This window comes from Crotalus tigris, unplaced genomic scaffold, assembly GCF_016545835.1.
Source record: "Crotalus tigris isolate CLP2741 ecotype Arizona unplaced genomic scaffold, ASM1654583v1 scf7180000021486.375087, whole genome shotgun sequence".
In the NCBI taxonomy this organism is placed as follows: Eukaryota; Metazoa; Chordata; class Lepidosauria; order Squamata; family Viperidae; genus Crotalus; species Crotalus tigris.
The window spans coordinates 36316-57247 of NW_024098534.1; the positions used below are offsets into that span (position 1 = coordinate 36316).

A 20932-nucleotide genomic window follows, 5' to 3' on the forward strand; every position below is an offset into this window, starting at 1 on the left:
CCACCATTGGCTGCTGGCGAGGCTCCGAGTTGCCGGGGCCGTATCTGGGCAAAGCTTGGCCCGGGCAGCCAATGAGGAGCGGGAATTGAGGGCTGGGGCGGGGTGGGGCGGAGGGACGCTGGGAGTGGCGGTTGTTTGAAGATGGCGGATGTGGCCGCGGGGCTGAAGCCGGAAGGAGCCGCTTACTGGAGCCGGGACCGTATCCTTTCTTCGGGGCGGCCGGTCGTGGGGTGAGGCGGTTGACAGAAGGAGCGCGGCGTGCTTGGCCTGAGGGGAGACCGTGCGGGGCAGCGGTGACCTGAAAAACCATGACTAGGTAGCCTCTGACCATGTGCAGAGCGCTGCCGCGGTTTTATGAATAGGCACTCAAGGGGGTTTTCTCGCGTGTAGAGTTGTGTGGCCTTGTGGCCGGCGTTGGCCCGGAAAGATAAAGCAGCTGGTCTCTTTTGGGACTACAACTCCCATCCTCCGCAGGCTGGCAGAGTCGTTCCGCCCAGCGGCCTTCCGCCAGTGAAGGACTCCAGTTCCCATTTTCCTTAGCCAGCTGCGTGACAGGATGAGAGATGCAACCCAGTGTTGGCTCAATTTTGGTCATAATTTGAGGACTACCTGCATGTTCCGCCCATCTAATTAACCGAAGGGACTAATATTGGGTGGCTTCATTGCTCCATAAAACTTACATACTGAATTGGGGTGGGTGGGAGAAGGGATCTCTGTCCCAAGAGATCCCTTGCAGGACAACTTTTTTGGGCAGCTTAGATTCCTAAAAAGTAATACAGGTAGTCCTTGACTTAGAACAGTTCAGTTAGTGACCGTTCAAAGTTTCTGCGGCATTAATGATTCATGACTGTTTTTTTCACACTCAGGACCGTTGTGGTGTCCCCAGGGTCACGTGATCAAAATTCGGACGCTTGGCAACTGGCTTGTATTTATCACAGTTGTAGCATCTCGGGGTCACGTGATTTCCCCTTTTGCGACCTGGCAAAGTCAGTGGGGAAGCCAGATTCACTTAGCAACCGTCGTACTAACTTTATTGCAGTCATTCACTTAACAAATCTGGGAAGAAAGGTTTTGAAATGGGGCAAAGCTCTCTTAACAAACGTCTCGCTGAGCGACAGAAATTTTGAGCTCAATTGTGGTCGTAAGTCGAGGACTTCCTGTATGTAGTGCTGCGCTCAATGAAACTAACAACCACCAAACTGGCAATCGTGGTCTGCTGTTTCCCACTTTCAAACTATGCCAGAGAACTCAGTTAAAGACAGACCTAAGGTTTATTTAATACACCAAACTATATAGTAAACTGAACAGCAAGGTTAGCTCTTCACGGGTTGAGTGAGTATATAAATATATATTAAGGACATGTACATGAAGTACACTTATTAAGCATACAAAGTGCGTATTAAGTATCAAATATATTAAAAAGTATAAAGTATTAATATATGTACATAAAGTTATACATACTATGTATGTACATCATCATAAAGTTGGAAGGGACCTTGGAGGTCATCAAGTCCAACCCTCTGCTCAGGCAGGAAACCCTATACCATTTCGGACAAATGGCTGTCCAGTCTCTTCTTAAAAACTTCCAGTGTTGGAGCGTTCACAGCTTCTGGAGGCAGGTTGTTCCACTGGTTAATTGTTCTAACTGTCAGGAAGTTTCTCCTTAGTTCTAGGTTGCTTCTCTCCTTGGTTAGTTTCCATCCATTGCCTCTTGTCCTGCCTTCAGGTGCTTTGGAGAATAGCTTGACTCCCTCTTCTTTGGGGCAGCCCTGAGATATTGGAAGACTGCTATCATGCCTCCCCTCTTTCTTCTCTTCATTAAACTAGACATACCCAATTCCATCAACCTTTCCTCATATGCTTTAGCCTCCAGTCCCCTAATCATCTTTGTTGCTCTTCTCTGCACTCTTTCTAGAGTCTCAACATCTTTTTTACATTGTGGTGATCAAAACTGGATGTGGTATTCTAAGTGTGGCCTTACCAAGGCATTGAAGAGTGGTATTAATACTTCACATGATCTTGATTCTAACCCTCTGTTAGAATAAAGTAATATGTACATAAAGTAATATGTACTGGACTAGAAGACCTCCAAGCTCCCTTCCAGTTCTATTCTATTCTAATATTTGAAAGTTCTGTAATATGTGATAACTGGAGATGAACATTATATAGGTAGTCCTTGACTTACAATAGTTCCTTTAGTGACCGTTCAAAGTTACAACGGCACTGAAAAAAGTGACTTATGACTGTTTTTCACACTTGCAACCGTTGCAGCATCTCCGTAGTCACGTGATCAAAATTCAGGTGCTTAGCAAACTGACTCACACTTATGACGGTTGCAGTGTCCCTGGGTCATGTGATCCCTTTTTGCGACCTGCAAGCAAAGTCAATGGGGGAAGCCAGATTCATGTAGCAACCGTGTTACTAACTTACCAACTGTAATGATTCACTTGACAAACATGGCAAGAAAAGTGGCAAAACTCACTTAACAAATGTCTTGCTTAGCAATATAAATTTTGGGTTCAATATATATATATAGGACTACTTATATATATTTATTAAATAAATAGATGTATTCCTGTTTTCCACAATCCCTTGCTTGAAGGAGTTTTGGAAATCTGCATTTTTGATGCAGAATTCCCCCCCCCCTGGTGAAATCATGTAAATTTATTAAATGAATGAAATATATGTGTTCCCATCTCCCACAATCCACTCCTTGAAAAGTTTTGGAAGTCTCTGTTTTTAATGGAGAGTTCCTCCACTGCCTTTCTCCTTTCGGCGTTATGCCCCTGCTGGCTAGATTTTGAACCAGAAGTGGACTTTGGAGTTGGGGTTTATTATGATTCACTATGGTCATTTGGACAATTGGTCTGCAAATCTGTTGGGATTTTCATTGTTTCTTTTACCTGATTAAGCTTAGAATTGACTGATAAAGTACTGATTGAAAAGCTTTTATAATCAGGATAAATCAGTGTTTTTCACTTTAAAGATGTGTGTGTGGATTTCAACCCAGGGAATGGAATTCCACGTATCTTTAAATTGCCAAGTTTGAAAAACACTGGGATGGATGGTTTCCTTTTTTTTTTTTTCTTGGTAGTTGTAGTTAGATTTCTACAGCTTTTCTCTTAGTATCTGATTTTATTTATTTTGCTTACTACTACTACTACTACTATTACTACTACTAAAGTTGGAAGGGACCTTGGAGGTCATCTAGTCCAACCTCCTGCTCAAGCAGGAGACCCTATGCCATTTCAGACAAATGGCTGCCCAGTCTCGTCTTAAAAACTTCCAGTGTTGGAGCATTCACCGCTTCTGGAGGCAGGTTGTTCCACTGGTTAATTGTTCTCACTGTCAGGAAGTTTCTCCTTAGTTCTAGGTTGCTTCTCTCCTTGATGAGTTTCCATCCGTTGCTTCTTGTCCTGCCTTCTTCAGGGGCTTTGGAGAATAGCTTGACTACCTCTTTTTTGTGGCAGCCCCTGAGATACTGGAACACAGCTATCCTGTCCCCCCTCGTCCTTCTCTTCATTAAACTAGACATACCCAATTCCAACAACCATTCCTTATATGTTTTAGCCTCCAGTCTAAAACATATTGCTAAAACATATTACTATTGCTCAGACTTTGTGCACTTTGCCTCAAGCTGCTTGCCCTGAAGAGGAATACTATAGGTCAGACATGTCAAACTCGTGATGTCATGTGACGTCGCACAACGTATTGGGACGGTTTTGCCATTGTCGGCAATGGGGTGGGCGCGGCTTCCAAATGACGCATCTGGCCCGTGGGCTGGAAGTTTGACACCCCTGGTATAGGTAGTCCTTAATGTACAACAATCCGCTTAGTGACTGTTCAAAGTTACAAAGGCGCTGAAAAATGTGACTTATTTTTCATAATTATGACCTTTCCAGCATCCCTATGGTCACGGGATCAAAATTCAGGCACTTGGCAACTGGTTCGTATTTATGACGGTTGCCGTGTCCCGGGATCAGGTGATTTCCCCTTTTGCAACCTTCTGACAGGCAAAGTCAATGGGGAAGCCAGATTCACTTAACAACTGGGTTACTAACTAATCAGCTGCAGTGATTTTAACAACTGTGGCCAGAAAAATGGTAAAATGGAGCAAAACTCATTTAACGAATGCCTCACTTAACATACATTTTGGGCTCCGTTGTGGTTGTAAGTCGGGGACTAGCTGTATAAAGAAATTATATGTAAAAAGTCTTCTGTGATTTGATGGCATCCTACTCCCAATAGGGTTGCACAATTGAGGCCAAATTCCTGAAACTTAGTGTGGGTACGGTTTCTTGTTATTTTGAAGCACACGACTTTGGTAACATAATCCCCAAAGCGGGTTAAATATAGCTTAAAAAAAATAAAAGGCCTCAGAAGACATAAATGAGAAAAATTCCCACCTGCTTCTGAGTGTTTTATGTGAGCATTACTCACTAAAGGTTTACTCATCTTTCGTCTGTATTTACAGGCTGTTGTAATACACCTGTTATCCGAAAACCGATTTTAGTTTTTGGGAAATCCTTGTTTAAGCGCACAAACTGACTGGAAGGATATAAAATGCAGCAAAATTCACTTAACAACTGTCCTGTTTCACAGTGGAAATTTTGGGAGCTCCGTTGTGGGTTTAAGTCGATATACTATCTGTATACAGGTCATCCTCAAGTTACGACTGTAATGGAGACAGTCAAAAATCGGGTCACCCACGTGACTGACTCAGTGTTATGTCCATTTTGCAGCTCTTGTTGTTCAGCAAATGCTACAGCTGTTAAGAGAACCAGCGGTTCAATATGGGCTGGTTTTGCTGAAAACCGGAAGTCAGTGCTGGTCGTAAATGGGAAAACTGGTCATAAGTTGCTTTTTTTCAATGCTCTTGTAACTTCAAACAGTTGCTTAGAAGTGCACTGTTGCCAGTCCACCAGAAAGTTGGTGGAAAAACCCTTATTGAAGTCAGTGGTAAACCCTTTGTTTGTGTGTGGCGGCCACACTAGCTGCACAATTGAGCCTTTGAAATTACTAGAAGTTGGGGCTGATTGAAGGAATTTGATGTTCTTGCAGACTTTTAGGGCTGGGTGAAGGTGGGCACGGGAAACACGGTTTGAAGTGTCCTCTTAAGTCACCTGGGTTGCCATGGTCACACCTGCCCAGCGCGCAGCGTACTGTTTGCCCGCACCTACAGTATTGTTTGGTGTTTACCCAGAAAGGAGAAGTGGATGAGAAATAAGGAACAAGCTTTTGATTGAACAAGCTTTTGAAACGAGGTTTCTGGAACTGAAATCTAAATCTTTTCCTGCCTTTTCAGAAGATTTTTTAACTGGTCTTATTCTGTCAAGAGTTCACGAAGGGAGGCTGAGTCAGCTAGCTATGCAAGGTAACCAGGTTTGTTTCTGGAAGTTCATATGTCTGGTTTAACGAAGGGAAGGACCAGGGGGGACATGATAGCAGTGTTCCAATATCTCAGGGGCTGCCCCAAAGAAGAGGGAGTCAAGCTTTTCTCCAAAGCGCCTGAAGGCAGGACAAGAAGCAAGCTAAAACAGTGGTGGCGAACCTATGGCATGCGTGCCAGAGGCAGCACTCAGAGCCCTCTGTGTAGGCATGCATGCCATTGCCCCAGCCCTACCTCCCCCTGCAACCCCTTCCTCACCAGTAACCCCCCTGGAGGAGAGTTACTCCTGAGTGCAGCCCGTGCAGAGCAGCACAGCCAAGAACATGGCAGCCAGGCAGCGGGGACAAGACTCCGCCCTCACACCCCGTCATGCACAGTTGATGCTGCGGGGTGCGGATGAAGGGCATGGCCACCATGGTGATGCTGGGCCGCCTGGGGAATCTGCGGCGGGCCATGGAGGCAGTGAGTGGCCCTGTGGGCGGGTGGGATGGGGCAGAGCAGGGGCAGGATGGGGGCGGAGGCAGTTTTTGGGCACTCGGTCTCTAAAAGGTTTGCCATCATTGACCTAGAACTAAGGAGAAACTTCCTGACAGTGAGAACAATTAACCAGTGGAACAACCTGCCTCCAGAAGCGGTGAATGCTCCAACACTGGAAGTTTTTAAGAAGTGACTGGACAGCCATTTGTCTGAAATGGTATAGGTTTCCTGCCTGAGCAGGGGGCTGGACTCGATGACCTCCAAGGTCCCTTCCAACTTTATTATTATTATTATGGATCATCGCACAGTCAGCCAGATGTTCAGACTGGATTTGGCATTTTGTCTACCTATCGAGTCCTTACCCAGGACGTGGGATAGGCAGATGTGGATGTTTGATGGTATTACAGATATCGTCGCAGGATGGAAGCAGTTCCTAATAAGGCTGCCTTTTGCAATTGACTAATAGCGAATTTGTCAATGCCAATGGTGTTCAAGTGGTGCTCCAGTTGTTTTGGGATTGCACCCAAGGAGCCTATTACTATTGGTACTACCCTTGTTTGCTTTTGCCACAGTCTTTCTATTTCTATTTGTAGGTCTTTGTATTTTGTTATCTTATCCAGTTCTTTCTCTTCTATTCTGCTGTCTCCAGGCACTGCCACGTCCACTATCCAGACTTTTTTGTCTTTCTTATCGACAATTGTTAAGTCTGGGGTGTTATGTTGCAGGTGCTTGTCTGTTTGAATTCCGAAGTCCCAGAGCAGTTTAATTTTATCATTTTCTATGGCTTTCCCTATTTTATGATCCCACCAGTTTTTGCTTACAGGCAAATGATATTTTTTGCAGATCTTCCAATGCACCATGATGATGATGATGTTGTTGTAATAGTTGAACGAGAGCACTAAGATGGGACTGAAGCTGTTTTCTCTGAAAATGCACTCTCAGAGAGTTGGGAGAATTTATATGTATGCATGTGCGGCAATTATTTATATTCCGCCTTTATTATTTTTACAAATAACTCCAAGTCACGAGCACAGCTAATACTCCTTCCTCCTGATTTCCCCACAACAGCATCAACCCTGTGAGGTGGGTTGAACTGAGAGAGAGAGAGAGAGACTGGCCCAAGGTCACCCAGTTGGCTTTCATGACCAAAGCGGGACTAGAACTCACGGTCTCCTGGTGATTGGCCCAAAGTCACCTAGCCAGCTTTGATGCTTAAGACAGAACTCACTGTCTCCTGGAAATTGGCCGTTGATTTATTGTTTGATTGTCTGAGTTGTTAGTTCCTTGATTGGGGCGTTGTTTACTGCTTGATTGCTAATCTAGTACAGTATTAATCTCTGCTTATCTGGATGTTGATTGCTGGCAGGGGGGGGGTTCTGTTTCCTTTTTTAGCTTTTTTAAAAAAATATTTTTATTATTATTTTAAAAATTCCATTTCTATATTGAATCGTGGGTTGTCTAGGTATACAAGTATTAAGATATAATAATCGTCACATCCGTGATAAATCTCATCAAGGTCCAATCATATACTAAGAAATAGCAATCAAAATATTAAAAATAGTTTTGCCCACGTTAACATTAGTGATATAACAATCAAATTATAAGTCTTGTTTACATGATCCACATATTCTCATATTTCCATCTTTCTAACCTCTGTTTTTTGTCAACCAACCAATGGTAAAATAAACCCCACGTCACATAATATTCCGTTTCTTCTTTTTCTTTAATTTTCAACGTTAACCTATCCATTTCTGCATATTCCAGTATTTTTGATTACCTGTTTTGAATGTTATGCAGGCGTCGCTTCTCTCTATGTCAGTGGTTCTCAACCTGTGGGTCGGGACCCCATTTGGGGTGGAACGACCATTTCACGGGGGTCACCAAACAACACAGTCCGCCATTTTTCCCCCCCTTTCCTTAGCTGTGCTATTCCCTTTTATTCTATTGGCTTTCAAAAGCCAATAGGAATTGTCCAGGCTGTCTCTGCCCTGCTGAGCCCGCCAAAAGTCCCATTCTGCCAACGGTGCTGCACCAGCTGAGTAGTCCTCGACTTACGACCAGTTGAGTAGTCCTCAACTTACGACCGGTTGGGGGGGGGTCGCGGCATTAAAAAGGTTGAGAACCACTGCTCTATGTGCCTGTCGATGGCTGATTTGTCTGAGCGGCATACTTCCCCTAAAAAGAACGCTCCCACTGACCCTGGGGGTTCCTCCTCCCTTCTGGCACGGATGACGTTACCTAGTTTGGTCACGAAACGTCTCTAAGGAAACACCCAAGTTCAGAGAGCACCAAGGACCCCACAGTTCAGCCCCGAACTGCAAATATTCTTTTCTATACATCTTTGTCTTTCTCCGAAGCAGAGAATCTAGCGTTGGGCCTCTCTGTGGTCCTCCTCCCCAGATTTCCTTCCTGAATAGTCAAACCCCAGACATAGAAGAGATTGACCCCCTTCACTATTCATAGAGTTTCAAAAACCTTCCCTCACTGGAAAGCCTCACAAAGTCCCTTTTTATAATCAGAGCTCAAGAGAGGGAAGCAAAGCGCCCCAGCCTGTAATAACAGACAACGGTTTAATTCAGGTTTGGCTCTTCGAAAGAGTCCACAGCGAGGAACGTCTGCTTCAATCCGCTTAGGATTGGTTGACCGTTGAGTGGAAGGAAGCTTTCCCTGACCTGCTTTTTAAACCTTCTAAATTGGTGGAATAGAACAAAGGTTGTCCTTGCTTTCCTTGAATGATAGCACAGTTTCCGATGAAGATCGGCAACCCGTGTATGTCCCAGGTATGTTGCGTGAATGGCTACTGCACAAGTTTGGACAGGGATGGGCTGGGAATCTGGTCCAAATCCAATTTGTGTGCAGATTGCAAGCACTCGCTGTTTAGTTCTTGACTTAGGACCACAAGGGGCAGGCCCATTTTGGTTGCAAGTGGTGACAGTTGTTAAGAGTGCTTCATTTACTGTCCCCTGTGGTCCCTGATGTGGTCGTTAAGCGGAGCATGGAATGCCTCAGGGGTGGGGGAAGTCCTGGGAGGCCTAACACAGGCCCAGGCCTGCCTGCCCTGGACCCCCAAGTCCCCCTGCACCCCTTGAGCCATCCTGTGCTCTGCTTCCCACCCCTCAGGGGCCCTTCAGACCTTTCCTCCCCTGCCTTCCCTCCTCCCTTTCTTTCTTTCCTCCTCCCTTCTCTCTCTCTCTCTCCCTTCATCTTTCTTGTCTCCTGTCCTGCCAATCCCGTTCCCATCCCACCCCTGCCCTGTCCATCCCAGTTCATCCCACCCCTGTCCTGTCCATCCCAGTCAATTCCAGTTCATCCGTCCCATCCCATCCCTGTCCATCCCAGTTCATCCCATCCCTGTCCTGTCCATCCCAGTCAATTCCAGTTCATCCGTCCCATCCCATCCCAGTTCATCCCACCCATGTCCTGTCCATCCCAGTCAATTCCAGTTCATCCGTCCCATCCCATCCCAGTTCATCCCACCCCTGTCCTGTCCATCCCAGTCAATTCCAGTTCATCCATCCCATCCCTGTCCATCCCAGTTCATCCCATCCCTGTCCTGTCCATCCCAGTCAATTCCAGTTCATCCGTCCCATCCCTGTCCATCCCAGTTCATCCCATCCCTGTCCTGTCCATCCCAGTCAATTCCAGTTCATCCGTCCCATCCCTGTCCATCCCAGCTCATTCCATCCCTGTCCTGTCCATCCCAGTCAATTCCAGTTCATCTGTCCCATCCCATCCCTGTCCATCCCAGCTCATCCCATCCCTGTCCTGTCCATCCCAGTCAATTCCAGTTCACCCATCCCTATCCTGTCCATCCCAGTTCATCCATCCCATCCCTGTCTTGTCCATCTCAGTCAATTCCAGTCCATCTGACCTCACCCCTCCCCACCCCTCCCTTCTCCTGGTATGTGGCTTGGCTTGCTTGGAAAGATTCCAGACAATTTCCAATTTTAAAAGTAGCAGAAGGAAAGATAGTAGCTAAACCCAGCATTAGCACATAACATTGTGACGTTGATTAAACAACTCCGAGGTGAGTAATTAAAAATTATGTGAGCTTGGGCCATAAATTAATCGAAGTTACCTTTATGAAGAGAAGTATTGAAAAGCGCCAGGTGCGTTAACAATCAAAAGCTAATAAATCTTTAACAAATAAATTTTACAGTGTTGCCTTTATGGGAATCTTGAAAATAGGTGTCAGGTCTCTTGAAAAGCCTAAATGTGTGATAAATTGCTTTGTGTGGTTGTGTGTGTGAGTGAGAAAGAGAGGGGGGGGCGGGGAAAACGAGAGAGAGAAGGGAAAATGAGAGAGAGAGAAGTAGGAAAAACAGTGAAACATGAAATGAGAGAGAAGCAGGGAAAACAAAAAAGAAAAAAGGGAAAATGAGAGAGAAGTAGGAAAAACAAATGGAAAAAGAGAAATAGGAAGTGAGAGAGAAGCAGAGAAAGCAAAAGAGAGAAAGTAAAACAAAATGAGAGAAGTAGGAAAAACAGAAACGGAAAAAGAGAGCAAAGCAGGAAATGAGAGAAATGGAAAGCAAAAGAGAGAAAGAAAAATGGAAAAAAGAGAGAAATAGGAAAAACAAATGGAAAATGAGAAAGAGAGAACAAAACAGGAAATAGAGAGAAGCGGGGAAAGCAAAAAAAGAAAAATGGAAAATGACAGAAGTAGGAAAAAGAGAGAAATGGAAAACGAGAGAGAGAAACTGAGAGACAGAAGCAGGGAAAGTAAAAGAGGGAAAGAGAAAAAGGACAAAGAGAAGTAGGAAAAACAGAAACGGAAAAAGAGAATGAAACAAAGGGATATATATATAGATAGATAGGTATAGATATAAATATAGATAGATAGATATAGAGATATAGATATATAGGTCTTTGGTTATTCGGGTTTTCTCCCGTGTCAAATTGGAAGTGTCTTGGCGACGTTTCGACAAAGTCCCATTCATCATCTTCAGGCTGGTGTTTTCGGCTTCGTGCTTCTAGGAGCAATGTGTGATCATAGCTGTTTCTTCAGGAAGAAACAAAAGAAGAAACAGCTACGATCACACATTGCTCCTAGAAGCACGAAGCCGAAAACACCAGCCTGAAGATGACGAGTGGGATTTCGTCGAAACATCGCCAAGACACTTCCAATTTTACGCGGAAGAAAACACGAATAACCAAAGACCTACATACAAACACCCGCGAAAACCTCAGAAAACATAGATATATAGATAAATATATATATATATATATATTGATAGATAGATAGATAGATAGATAGATAGATAGATAGATAGATAGATAGATAGACAGACAGACAGACAGACAGACAGACATGAGATTTCCGGTGAATATTTTATTGTTTTTGTAGTTCCTCCTTTTCACTGGAAAAGTTGAGGGAGATGCCTCCTAAGAACAACTGGAAAACTTCCTGGTCTTCTTCGTTCAATCTGCAGGAGTTTCTGACGAGAGGAATTTGAGACCCAGGCAACTGCGGAAAGGGCAGAAGACAGCAGCGAAGGTCAGAGCAGCTGTGGATTCGAATCCTGCCCCAATGGAGGTCCTGAAAAGGATTGGAGAAGAAGCTGGGCAGCAGGTGGGTTGGGCTTTTCCTGTTAGAGCAACAGCAGCAGCAGCAGCACACTGCGGCTCACGTTTGCCCACGTGGTTGGCTTGTGCAGCTAGCCACTCAACATTAGCGGGAGTCGGGTGGCATATTTGAAGGACCAGCCGTCTCCAGTTCTGAACGACTTGCCTCCAGAAGTGATGGGTGCTCCATCCCTGGAGGTTTTTAAGAAGAGATTGTCTGAAATGATATAGAGCAGGGATGGGCAACCTTGGCTCATTTATGACTCCTGGACTTCAACTCCCAGAATTCCTGAGCCAGCCATGCTGAGGGGAAAGGGAGAGGTTTCCAAGCTGGCTCAGGAATTCTGGGAGTTGAAGTCCACGAGTCATCAAAGAGCCAAGATGACCTACCCCTGGTATGGAGCCTCTTTTTTGGGGGGGGGGAGGGTTGGACTAGAGGACCTTCAAAGTCCCTTCCAGCTCTGTGATCCTGTTACAGGCTTTTTGCAAGGCCTTTCAGATGCAGATTTGTCAACCATGTGTAGCATGCAGTAATGTGGCAGAGCCTTTGCAGGGGTAGGCACGTTGATTTATTGTTACTGGTTCTCTCTGTGTTTTGGGGTGTTTTTTTTTTTTTTTTCTGTTGATTACTTGTGTGCTTCTTTTTCACAGTTGTCTTTTTATGAGGTTTTTTTTTTTACTGTTGTTACCCATCCAGCATCATGAATTTGTGGTGAAGGGTCCTGTAAGTTGCAGTAATAAGTAATAATAAAACATGTAAATAACAACGGGAGTTGAAAATATAATAATGAGAGATTCCCTCAGGGAGGCACTTCCTTAATGGGGTCATGGGGCTTGTGTGCTCTGATGAAGATGAGAGCTAGGCCAGAGGTTCCACCATACTGAACAGATCTCATCAGAGGAGTCAGACAGAGCGTCTCTCCTATAAAAAATATGGTGGAACGTTATTTGCAAAAACTAATGCCGGATTGGTCATCACTTGGGTCAACAAGGACCATGCTAGGAGTTGGAGTTCCTGGATATCTGGTGACCAATGGGCTACAATTAATCAATCAGAATAGTGCTGGAAGGGACCTGGGAGATCTTCTAGTCTAGCCCCGTGCTGAAGCAGGAGACCCTATACCAGGGGTCTTCAAACTTGGCCCTTTTATGACTTGTGGACTTCAACTCCCAGAATTTCTCAGCCAGTGTGTCCATTCATGCAAATGCTGCTGAGAAAAATCCCATCAACAGGCCCAGCCAGCCTCCGGGGAACATCCAGGCTTCAGGGATTTGCAAAAGGCCAAGAGGCCTGGGGCCAAGTGAATCTCAGCAGGGGAAGATGCTTATCTTCTCCTGCAGACTGTGTTTTTCTGCGCTCAGGTGTGCCGAGTGTTGCGTTAGGAACCCAACAGTTCCTGAGCTCTAATTGCGGGTTTATCGGGTGTTTGAGAAGCATCTGCTTGCCTTAAGTGCACCCGAAACTCAAATCGCCAAAGCAGAAACCCTGACGTGATTGTTCACCTGTGGCACTTGTGCGTCGAAATTCTTGGACTCACAAGGGCAAAAGGGAGCTGCAGGTGTCTTCTGTTAACAGAGGAGCGCGGTGTCACGGCACGCGCACCCCAAACGGTGAGCCCGGAGTCTTTGAAACCAGCTTGTCTTTTGAAAAAAAGAAAAAAAAACCATAGAGAATTCGAGCAGGTTAAAAACTCCAGAGCTCTTGACTTGAAGCAGTTTGAGTGAAAAGGCTGTTGTAAATTAAAAAAAAAAATCAAAGGAAATGAAATTATCCGTCGCCCTGGGGTGGCCTGAATCTTCCCTGTGTGCAAGTTGATCGCTGGTATCTATTCCAAAGTCGGCTTGAAATATTAACGTTTGTACTTTTTGAAGTCTTTCAAAGAAATAGTAACAAGCCAGAAAGATGCTGTTTCTGAGTATTATCTAACCCAGGAGTCTTCAAACTTGACCCTTTTATAACTTGTGGACTTCAACTCCCAGAATTCCTCAGCCACGAGGATCACGTGAAGGGTTAATACCACTTTACAAGGCCTTGGTAAGGCCACACTTGGAATACCGCATCCAGTTTTGGTCACCACGATGTAAAAAAAAGATGTTGAGACTCTAGAAAGAGTACAGAGAAGAGCAACAAGATGATTAGGGGACTGGAGGCTAAAACATATAAGGAACAGTTGCAGGAATTGGGTATGTCTAGTTTAACAAAGAGAAGGACGAGGGGGGACATGATAGCAGTGTCCCAATATCTCAGGGGCTGCCCCAAAGAAAAGGGAGTCAAGCTATTCTCCAAAGCGCCAGAAGGCAGGACAAGAAGCAACAGATGGAAGCTAATCAAGGAGAGAAGCAACCTAGAACTAAGGAGGAATTTCCTGACAGTTAGAACAATTAACCAGTGGAACAACCTGCCTCCAGAAGCGATGAATGCTCCAACACTGGACGTTTTTAAGAAGAGACTGGACAGCCATTTGTCCGAGATAGCAGAGTTCCAATATTTGAGAGGCTGCCACAAAGAAGAAAAGGGTCACCTTCAAGAAAAGATTGGATAACTCCTTTTGAAATGGTACAGGGTCTCTTGCTTGAACAGGGAGTTGAACTTGACCTCCAAGGTCCCTTCCAACTCTGTTATTCTGCTACTTACAGCAGGACTTGCCAGATAAGAAAAACACCCACAGCATTTTAGCATTTTAGTTTGTTGATTTATAAGATTCCTATGGCCACCCCTATTGTGCAATAGAACTCAGGATGACTATCAAGCCCCTATGGATATATGAAACCATGAAAAGCAGGAGCTCCCCTCAAAATTTAAAAAAAAACCCCAAAAACCTTTCTACTCCAGCTGTCAGACCTGCCCCAGAACAATCGTTTAAGGAAGCCGGTCCTCAGCTCCAACCGATGGAGTGAAAAGGACTTTTACTAAAGATGTCACCGCTGGCAGGAAGGCCAGGAGGAAACTGAAGTTCCCGCTCAGCGATACAAAGACCCAAGCCCACCGTTTCCCCATCCCACCCACCCCCGCTCCCTAATGTCCGGTCTGTTGCCACCCAATCCAGGATTGCCGCAGTGTTGTGGGAAAGTCTGGGTTGTTTAGGCTGCTGGAATTTCACAGCCAGGGCAAGCAACCTGAAAGATGCTCGGCATACAAAATGCTCTGGTCTTTTCTTCACGGGTCAGCTCCCCCCTCCCTGTTTCCCACCATGAGATACAGAAGTGTAGTTTGCCCCAAAGGCCTTCCCCCCCCTTCCCCTTTGAGGGCAGGATACCAGCAAGGGGCCAGACGGACGATGGAGATCCTGACACCGGCCCAGTTTTTAGGGTGCTAGAAAGAGCAGGTAATCCACTTAAGAACTGGCAGGGTGTGTGTGTAATAAAATGGGGCATGACTCATTTCACAACTGCCTTGTTTACCCGTGAAAATGTCAGGCTCAGTTGTAAGTCGAGGACTAGCTGCATTCCAACACACCTATCTGGTTACTAAGAACTGTTGAAGTCTGATAAGTTGGTGGAGTAAGCAGAAATTTGCTGGGCAGCGCAGCGCCCTCTGGTGGTGCAAGCACACAAATCTTTGAGTAAAAATGAGAAGGAAAAAGGGACGATGACATCATTGGTATTCTGGCTATATATATATATATATATATATATATATATATATATATATATATATATATATATATATATGTTTTCGCGGGTATTTGTATGTAGGTCTTTGGTTATTCGGGTTTTCTCCCCCGTAAAATTGGAAGTGTCTTGGCGACGTTTCGACGAAGTCCCATTTGTCATCTTCAGGCTAGTGTTTTCAACTTCATGCTTCGAGGAGCACGAAGAAGCACGAAGCTGAAAACACTAGCCTGAAGATGACGAATGGGACTTCGTCGAAACGTCGCCAAGACACTTCCAATTTTACACGGGAGAAAATCCGAATAACCAAAGACCGACCAACCGACCTACCTACCTACCTACCTACCTACCTACCTACCTACCTACCTACCTACCTACCTATTAGGGATAGGGTGGGGTCGGGATTAGGGTTGGGATTTGGGTTAAGGTTGGGGTTTTTTGCAAGTAACTTTTTTAATATTTAGCAAATAGCATAATGTCTGGGTTCATGTATTTAACTAACAATAATAGATATAGTTAATTGTCATAAACAATATGTTAATTAATCACTCAGTAGCCTTCGTCTTAGTAATAGTAATAGTAGTAAAGTTGGAAGGGACCTTGGAGGTCATCTAGTCCAACCCCCTGCTCGGGCAGGAAACCCTACACCATTTCGGACAAATGGCTGTCCAGTCTCTTCTTAAAACTTCCAGTGTTGGAGCATTTACTGCTTCTGGAGGCAGGCTGTTCCACTGATTAATTGTTCTCACTGTCAGGAAGTTTCTCCTTAGTTCTAGGTTGCTTCTCTCCTTGATTAGTTTCCACCCGTTGCTTCTTGTCCTGCCTTCAGGCACTTTGGAAAATAGCTTGATTCCCTCTTCTTTGTGGCAGCCCCTGAGATATTGGAATACTGCTATCATGTCCCCCCTGTCCTTCTCTTCGTTAAACTAGACATACCCAATTCCAGCAACCGTTCCTTATATGTTTTAGCCTCCAGTCCCCTAATCATCTTTGTTGCTCTTCTCTGTACTCTTTCTAGAGTCTCAACATCTTTTTTTACATCGTGGTGACCAAAACTGGATGCAGTATTCCAAGTGTGGCCTTACCAAGGCCTTGAAGAGTGGTATTAATACTTCACGTGATCTTGATTCTATCCCTCTGTTAATGCAGCCTAGCACTGTGTTGGCCTTTTTGGCAGCTGCAGCACACTGCTGGCTCATATTTAAGTGATTGTCTACTAGGACTCCGAGGTCCCTCTCACAGTTACTACTATTGAGCATGGTGCCACCTATGCTGTACTTGTGCATTTGGTTTTCTTGCCTAAATGTAGAACCTTGCTTTTTTCACCATTGAATTTCATTTTGTTAGTTAGTGCCCAGTGTTCAAGTCTGTCCAGATCCTTCTGTATCTTAAGCCTGTCTTCTGGAGTGTTGGCTATTCCTGCCAGCTTGGTGTCGTTTGCAAATTTGATGAGTTCCCCATCTATCCCTTCATCCAAATCGTTGATGAAGATGTTGAAGAGTACTGGGCGCAGAACAGAGCCCTGGGGCACCCCACTACACACTTCCCTGGGGCACCCCATATAGATGCAGTTCCATTGAGGACCACTCGCTGAGTACGGCCGTTCAGCCAGCTACGGATCCATCTGGTGGTGGTTCTGTCTACCCCACATTTTTCTATCTTGTCAAGTAGTAGGTTGTGATCTACTTTATCAAATGCCTTACTGAAGTCCAAGTAAATTATGTCCACAGCATTCCTCTGATCCACTAATTTTGTCACTTGGTCAAAGAATGCAATAAGATTTGTCTGGCATGATCTATTTTTGACAAACCCATGTTGGCTTTTAGTAATGACTTTGTTTGCCTCTAGGTGTTCGTTGATTCGTTGTTTGATTATCTTTTCCAGGATCTTCCCAGGTATTGAGGTCAGGCTGATAGGTCTGTAATTTCCTGGATCCATTTTTTTTCCTTTTTTGAGGATGGGAACTACATCAGCTCTTTTCCAGTCCTCTGGTAGTTCCCCTGTGTTCCAGGATCTTTGAAAAATATAGTTCAGTGGCTCCGATATCACATCTGCCAGTTCCTTGAGAACTCTGGGGTGTAATCCATCTGGTCCTGGAGATTTGAACTCATCTAGGCTGGACAGGTGCTCCCTAACCATTTTCTTGCCTATCTTAACTTGTGTTTCTGGTTTGTTTTTTATGGCACTATTTTTGATAGGTTGGTCTGTTTTTTCCCTTTGTGTAAAGACAGATGCAAAAAATGAGTTAAATAGTTCTGCTTTCTCCCTGTTGCTTGTCACCTTCTTGCCACTTCCACCCACTAATGGACCAATCATTTCCTTCACTTTTTTCTTGTTTTTTACATGTTGAAAGAAGCTTTTTTTGTTATTTTTGACTTTGGTCGCAAGCCTTAGTTCATTTTGAGCCTTGGCTTTCTTCACTTCATCTTTGCAGGCTCGGGCTATTTGCTGATATTCTGACTTAGTTATGTTCCCCTCTTTCCACTTTCTGTACTTGTCCTTTTTATCTTTCAATTTGTCAGAGAGTTCTTTATGCAGCCATGCTGGTTTATTTTTTTTTTTTTTATTAAAAAGTTTTATAAGTTTTACAAAAAGAACAAAACCATACAAAGACAAAAAACAACATATACAAAAAAAAACTAAACATTACACAACAAAACCCCCTTTCCCCACCCCCCACCCAAACACCCCCCCTTCCCCCCCAGAGCTTCCCAGAGCAGAATATAGGCTTAATTAAAAAACAATTAAAAATTATATTTATAAAAAAAGAAAATATAACATTAAAACATATATATATATATAAAAATGAAGATTATGAAAAGGCTATATAATATTTTTTTGTATCCAGTTTAAATTGTATAAATTTTATCCACTTATCCCAAACAGCAAGAAATTTCTCTTGCGTTTGTTCCTTTAAAAAAGCCGAAATCTTTGCCATTTCCGCCAAATGAGACACTTTAAGAAACCATTCCTGCAATGTAGGCAAAGATTCCTTCTTCCAAAATTGTCCTACTAACAGCCTCGCAGCTGTAATCAAATTTAACATCAATATAGCCTCCTTTGTATCACAATCAGTAACTATACCCAGCAAGAATAATTGCGGAGTAAATTTTACCCTCCTTCTAAAAATTCTCTGGATATTCCACCATATCTTAATCCAAAATGCTTTTATCTCTCTGCACGACCACCAAATGTGATAATAAGTAGCGTCCATGCAACCACATCTCCAACAGTTAGGTTGTAAGTCAGGATACATAAGAGACATTTTTTGTGGATCAAGGTGCCATCTATAAAACATTTTATAAAAATTCTCCCTTAAGTTCTGTGCTTGTGTAAATTTGACATTTCTGACCCAGATGGTTTCCCAGGTGTCCAATGAAACTGGCTCACCAAAGTTCTGCGCCCATCTGATCATACAATCTTTAATTAGTTCCGTTTCTGAATCCAATTCAACTAAAATCCCATAAATCCTCTTAATGTGGGTTTGTCTTTGATCCTTCACTTGCTTAATAAAATTTTCATCTTCTCTAAGAATACCCACCTTACAATCCACCTTCCATCTATCTACTAATTGCCTATATTGGAACCAAGAATAAATAATATTTTCTTGTGCTAACTCTTCCCGTGATTTTAACTGCCAGTTTTGTCCATCCCATCTAAGTAACTGTCTATAAGACACCATATCCATTTTAGCACCCCTTTTTATTCCTTCTATTGCATGCCAAGGTATAGCCCATAATGGTACTTTAAAATCACTTTTATAATATTTTCTCCAAGTCCTAAGTAAAGAAATTCTTAAAATATGAGATTTAAAAACCCAGTCCATCTTTTTGTTAAATATTAAATAGGCATGCCATCCAAAAAGTAAATCCCATCCCTCTAGATGGAGTATCTCAGGATTTGTCAAATTTACCCAATCACTAATTAGTGTTAAAACCACCGCATCATAATATAATTTCAAATTCGGTACCTTGAGTCCACCCCTCTCACGAAAGTCTTGCATAATTTTAAACTTAACCCTTGGCTTTTTCCCTGCCCAAATAAATTTGTTAAGGCCTTTCTGCCATTCGCTTAGATTAATCTCATTCTTCAAAATCGGTAGCATTTGAAACAAAAAGAGAAACTTGGGTAGAATATTCATTTTTATCACTGCAATTCTTCCCATAAGGGATAATTGCAACTTCTCCCAATTCTTCAAGTCTTTCTGTACCCTAACCCACAACCTTTCATAGTTATTTTTAAATAGTTTTGCATTAGAAACAGATAACATCACCCCCAGATATTTTACCTTATTAACAATTTCAAAACCCGTCAAATTAACCAAGGTCTGCTTCTCCTGGCTAGTCATATTTTTAGATAAAATTTTAGTCTTGTTAACATTAATCTTAAAGCCCGAGACCAAACCATAATAATGAATCAATTGTAATAACTTTACTACAGAATGAGTAGGTTGCGACAAAGTAACCACCAAGTCATCCGCAAAAGCTCTTAACTTATATTCTTTTTTATTAACTTCTATTCCCTCAATTTCCTGCGACTCTCGAATTTTGATTAACAATATTTCCAATGTTAAAACAAACAACAACGGTGATAATGGACATCCCTGCCTGGTACCTTTCTCTATTGTGAAAACCTCTGACAACCCTCCATTAACAATAAGTTGTGCCGTTTGTTTTTGATATATTACCGTAAGAGCTTGTACTATCTTTTCACCAAAATTCATCTCCTCCATTACTCTTAACATAAAATGCCAATTCAATTGATCAAAAGCCTTTTCAGCATCTAAAAATATCAACCCTGCAGGGACTTGGTTGTTCTTATCTAAATATTCTAATAAGTTAATAATTTGTCTAACATTATTTTTCATATACCTTCCAGTTATAAACCCAAATTGATCTTTATGCACAAGATGATGCACAACCCTCATAAGCCTATTTACTAAAATTTTTACAAATATCTTATAATCCACATTTAGAAGAGATATAGGCCTATAATTCTTTGGTAAAGTAAGATCTTGATCCTCTTTTGGAATCAGTGATATAAAAGCACTACGCCATGAAGGAGGAATCTCTAGACCCTGTAGAATATCATTAAAAAGATTACCTAATGGCTGAATCATCTCCTCCATTAAAGCTTTATAATAAACAGCTGTTAACCCATCCGTACCCGGTGCTTTCCCTGGTTTCAATTGCTGAATTGCTAACGCAATTTCCTCCTTAGTAATTAAGCCATTAATTTCCTGCTTCTGATCCTCTGTCAATTTGGGAAAACTAGCCTCATTTAAGTATTTATTTATATCTAAAATTTGAACATTGGTAGATTTATATAATTTTTGGTAATACTCCAAAAAAGATTTCTTAATCAATTCCTTCTGAGAAACTAATTTACCCTGATAATTTATTTTATCTATTATTCTCTGTCTCTGTTTCTTTCTTAGCTGGTAAGCCAACCATCTCCCTGGCTTGTTAGCATTACAAAATGTATTTTGTTTCATAAACAATAAGTTGGTTGCAGCTTGATCTGCTAACAACATATTAAATTGTGTCCTTAATAACTTTACAGATTCTTTAATATTTTCATCAGAAGGATTTAAAATCAAGGACTTTTCTTTTAATTTAATTTCATCTTCCAATTCTTTACGTTTCTGAGTCTGCTTTCGCTTATGATAATTGTTCATTTTTATCAAAATACCACGCATAAATGCTTTACCTGCATCCCATACCATTGACATTGAAGTCCCCTTATACATATTTAAAGCAAAATAATCCTTTAAACACTCCTTTAACTTTTGAACATTCTTTTCTTGTCTAAATAAATTTTCATTCACTCTCCAAGATCTTCTATCCTCTTTTTCTTGAGTCAGCTCCATCCAAACTGGGCTATGATCCG

At 42.8% G+C, this 20932-nt stretch overlaps 1 protein-coding gene across 4 annotated transcripts in view; it reads left to right on the forward strand.

Moving 5' to 3' along the window:
* The first annotated feature begins 124 nt into the window (after positions 1-124).
* The window catches only part of KIAA1328 (KIAA1328 ortholog), a 207254-nt gene continuing 186446 nt past the window's right edge, over positions 125-20932 (forward strand). The window contains exons 1-3 of one of the 4 annotated variants that reach the window (XM_039318725.1): positions 125-199; positions 8611-8646; positions 11299-11438. In XM_039318725.1, coding sequence (XP_039174659.1) covers positions 142-199; positions 8611-8646; positions 11299-11438 — 234 coding nt within the window. In that variant the 5' untranslated portion in view covers positions 125-141. Of the gene's footprint in view, positions 317-4107; positions 5375-8610; positions 8647-11298; positions 11439-20932 lie in introns of those variants that run through there. The other 3 variants (XM_039318727.1, XM_039318728.1, XM_039318726.1) reach the window with 3 other exon arrangements.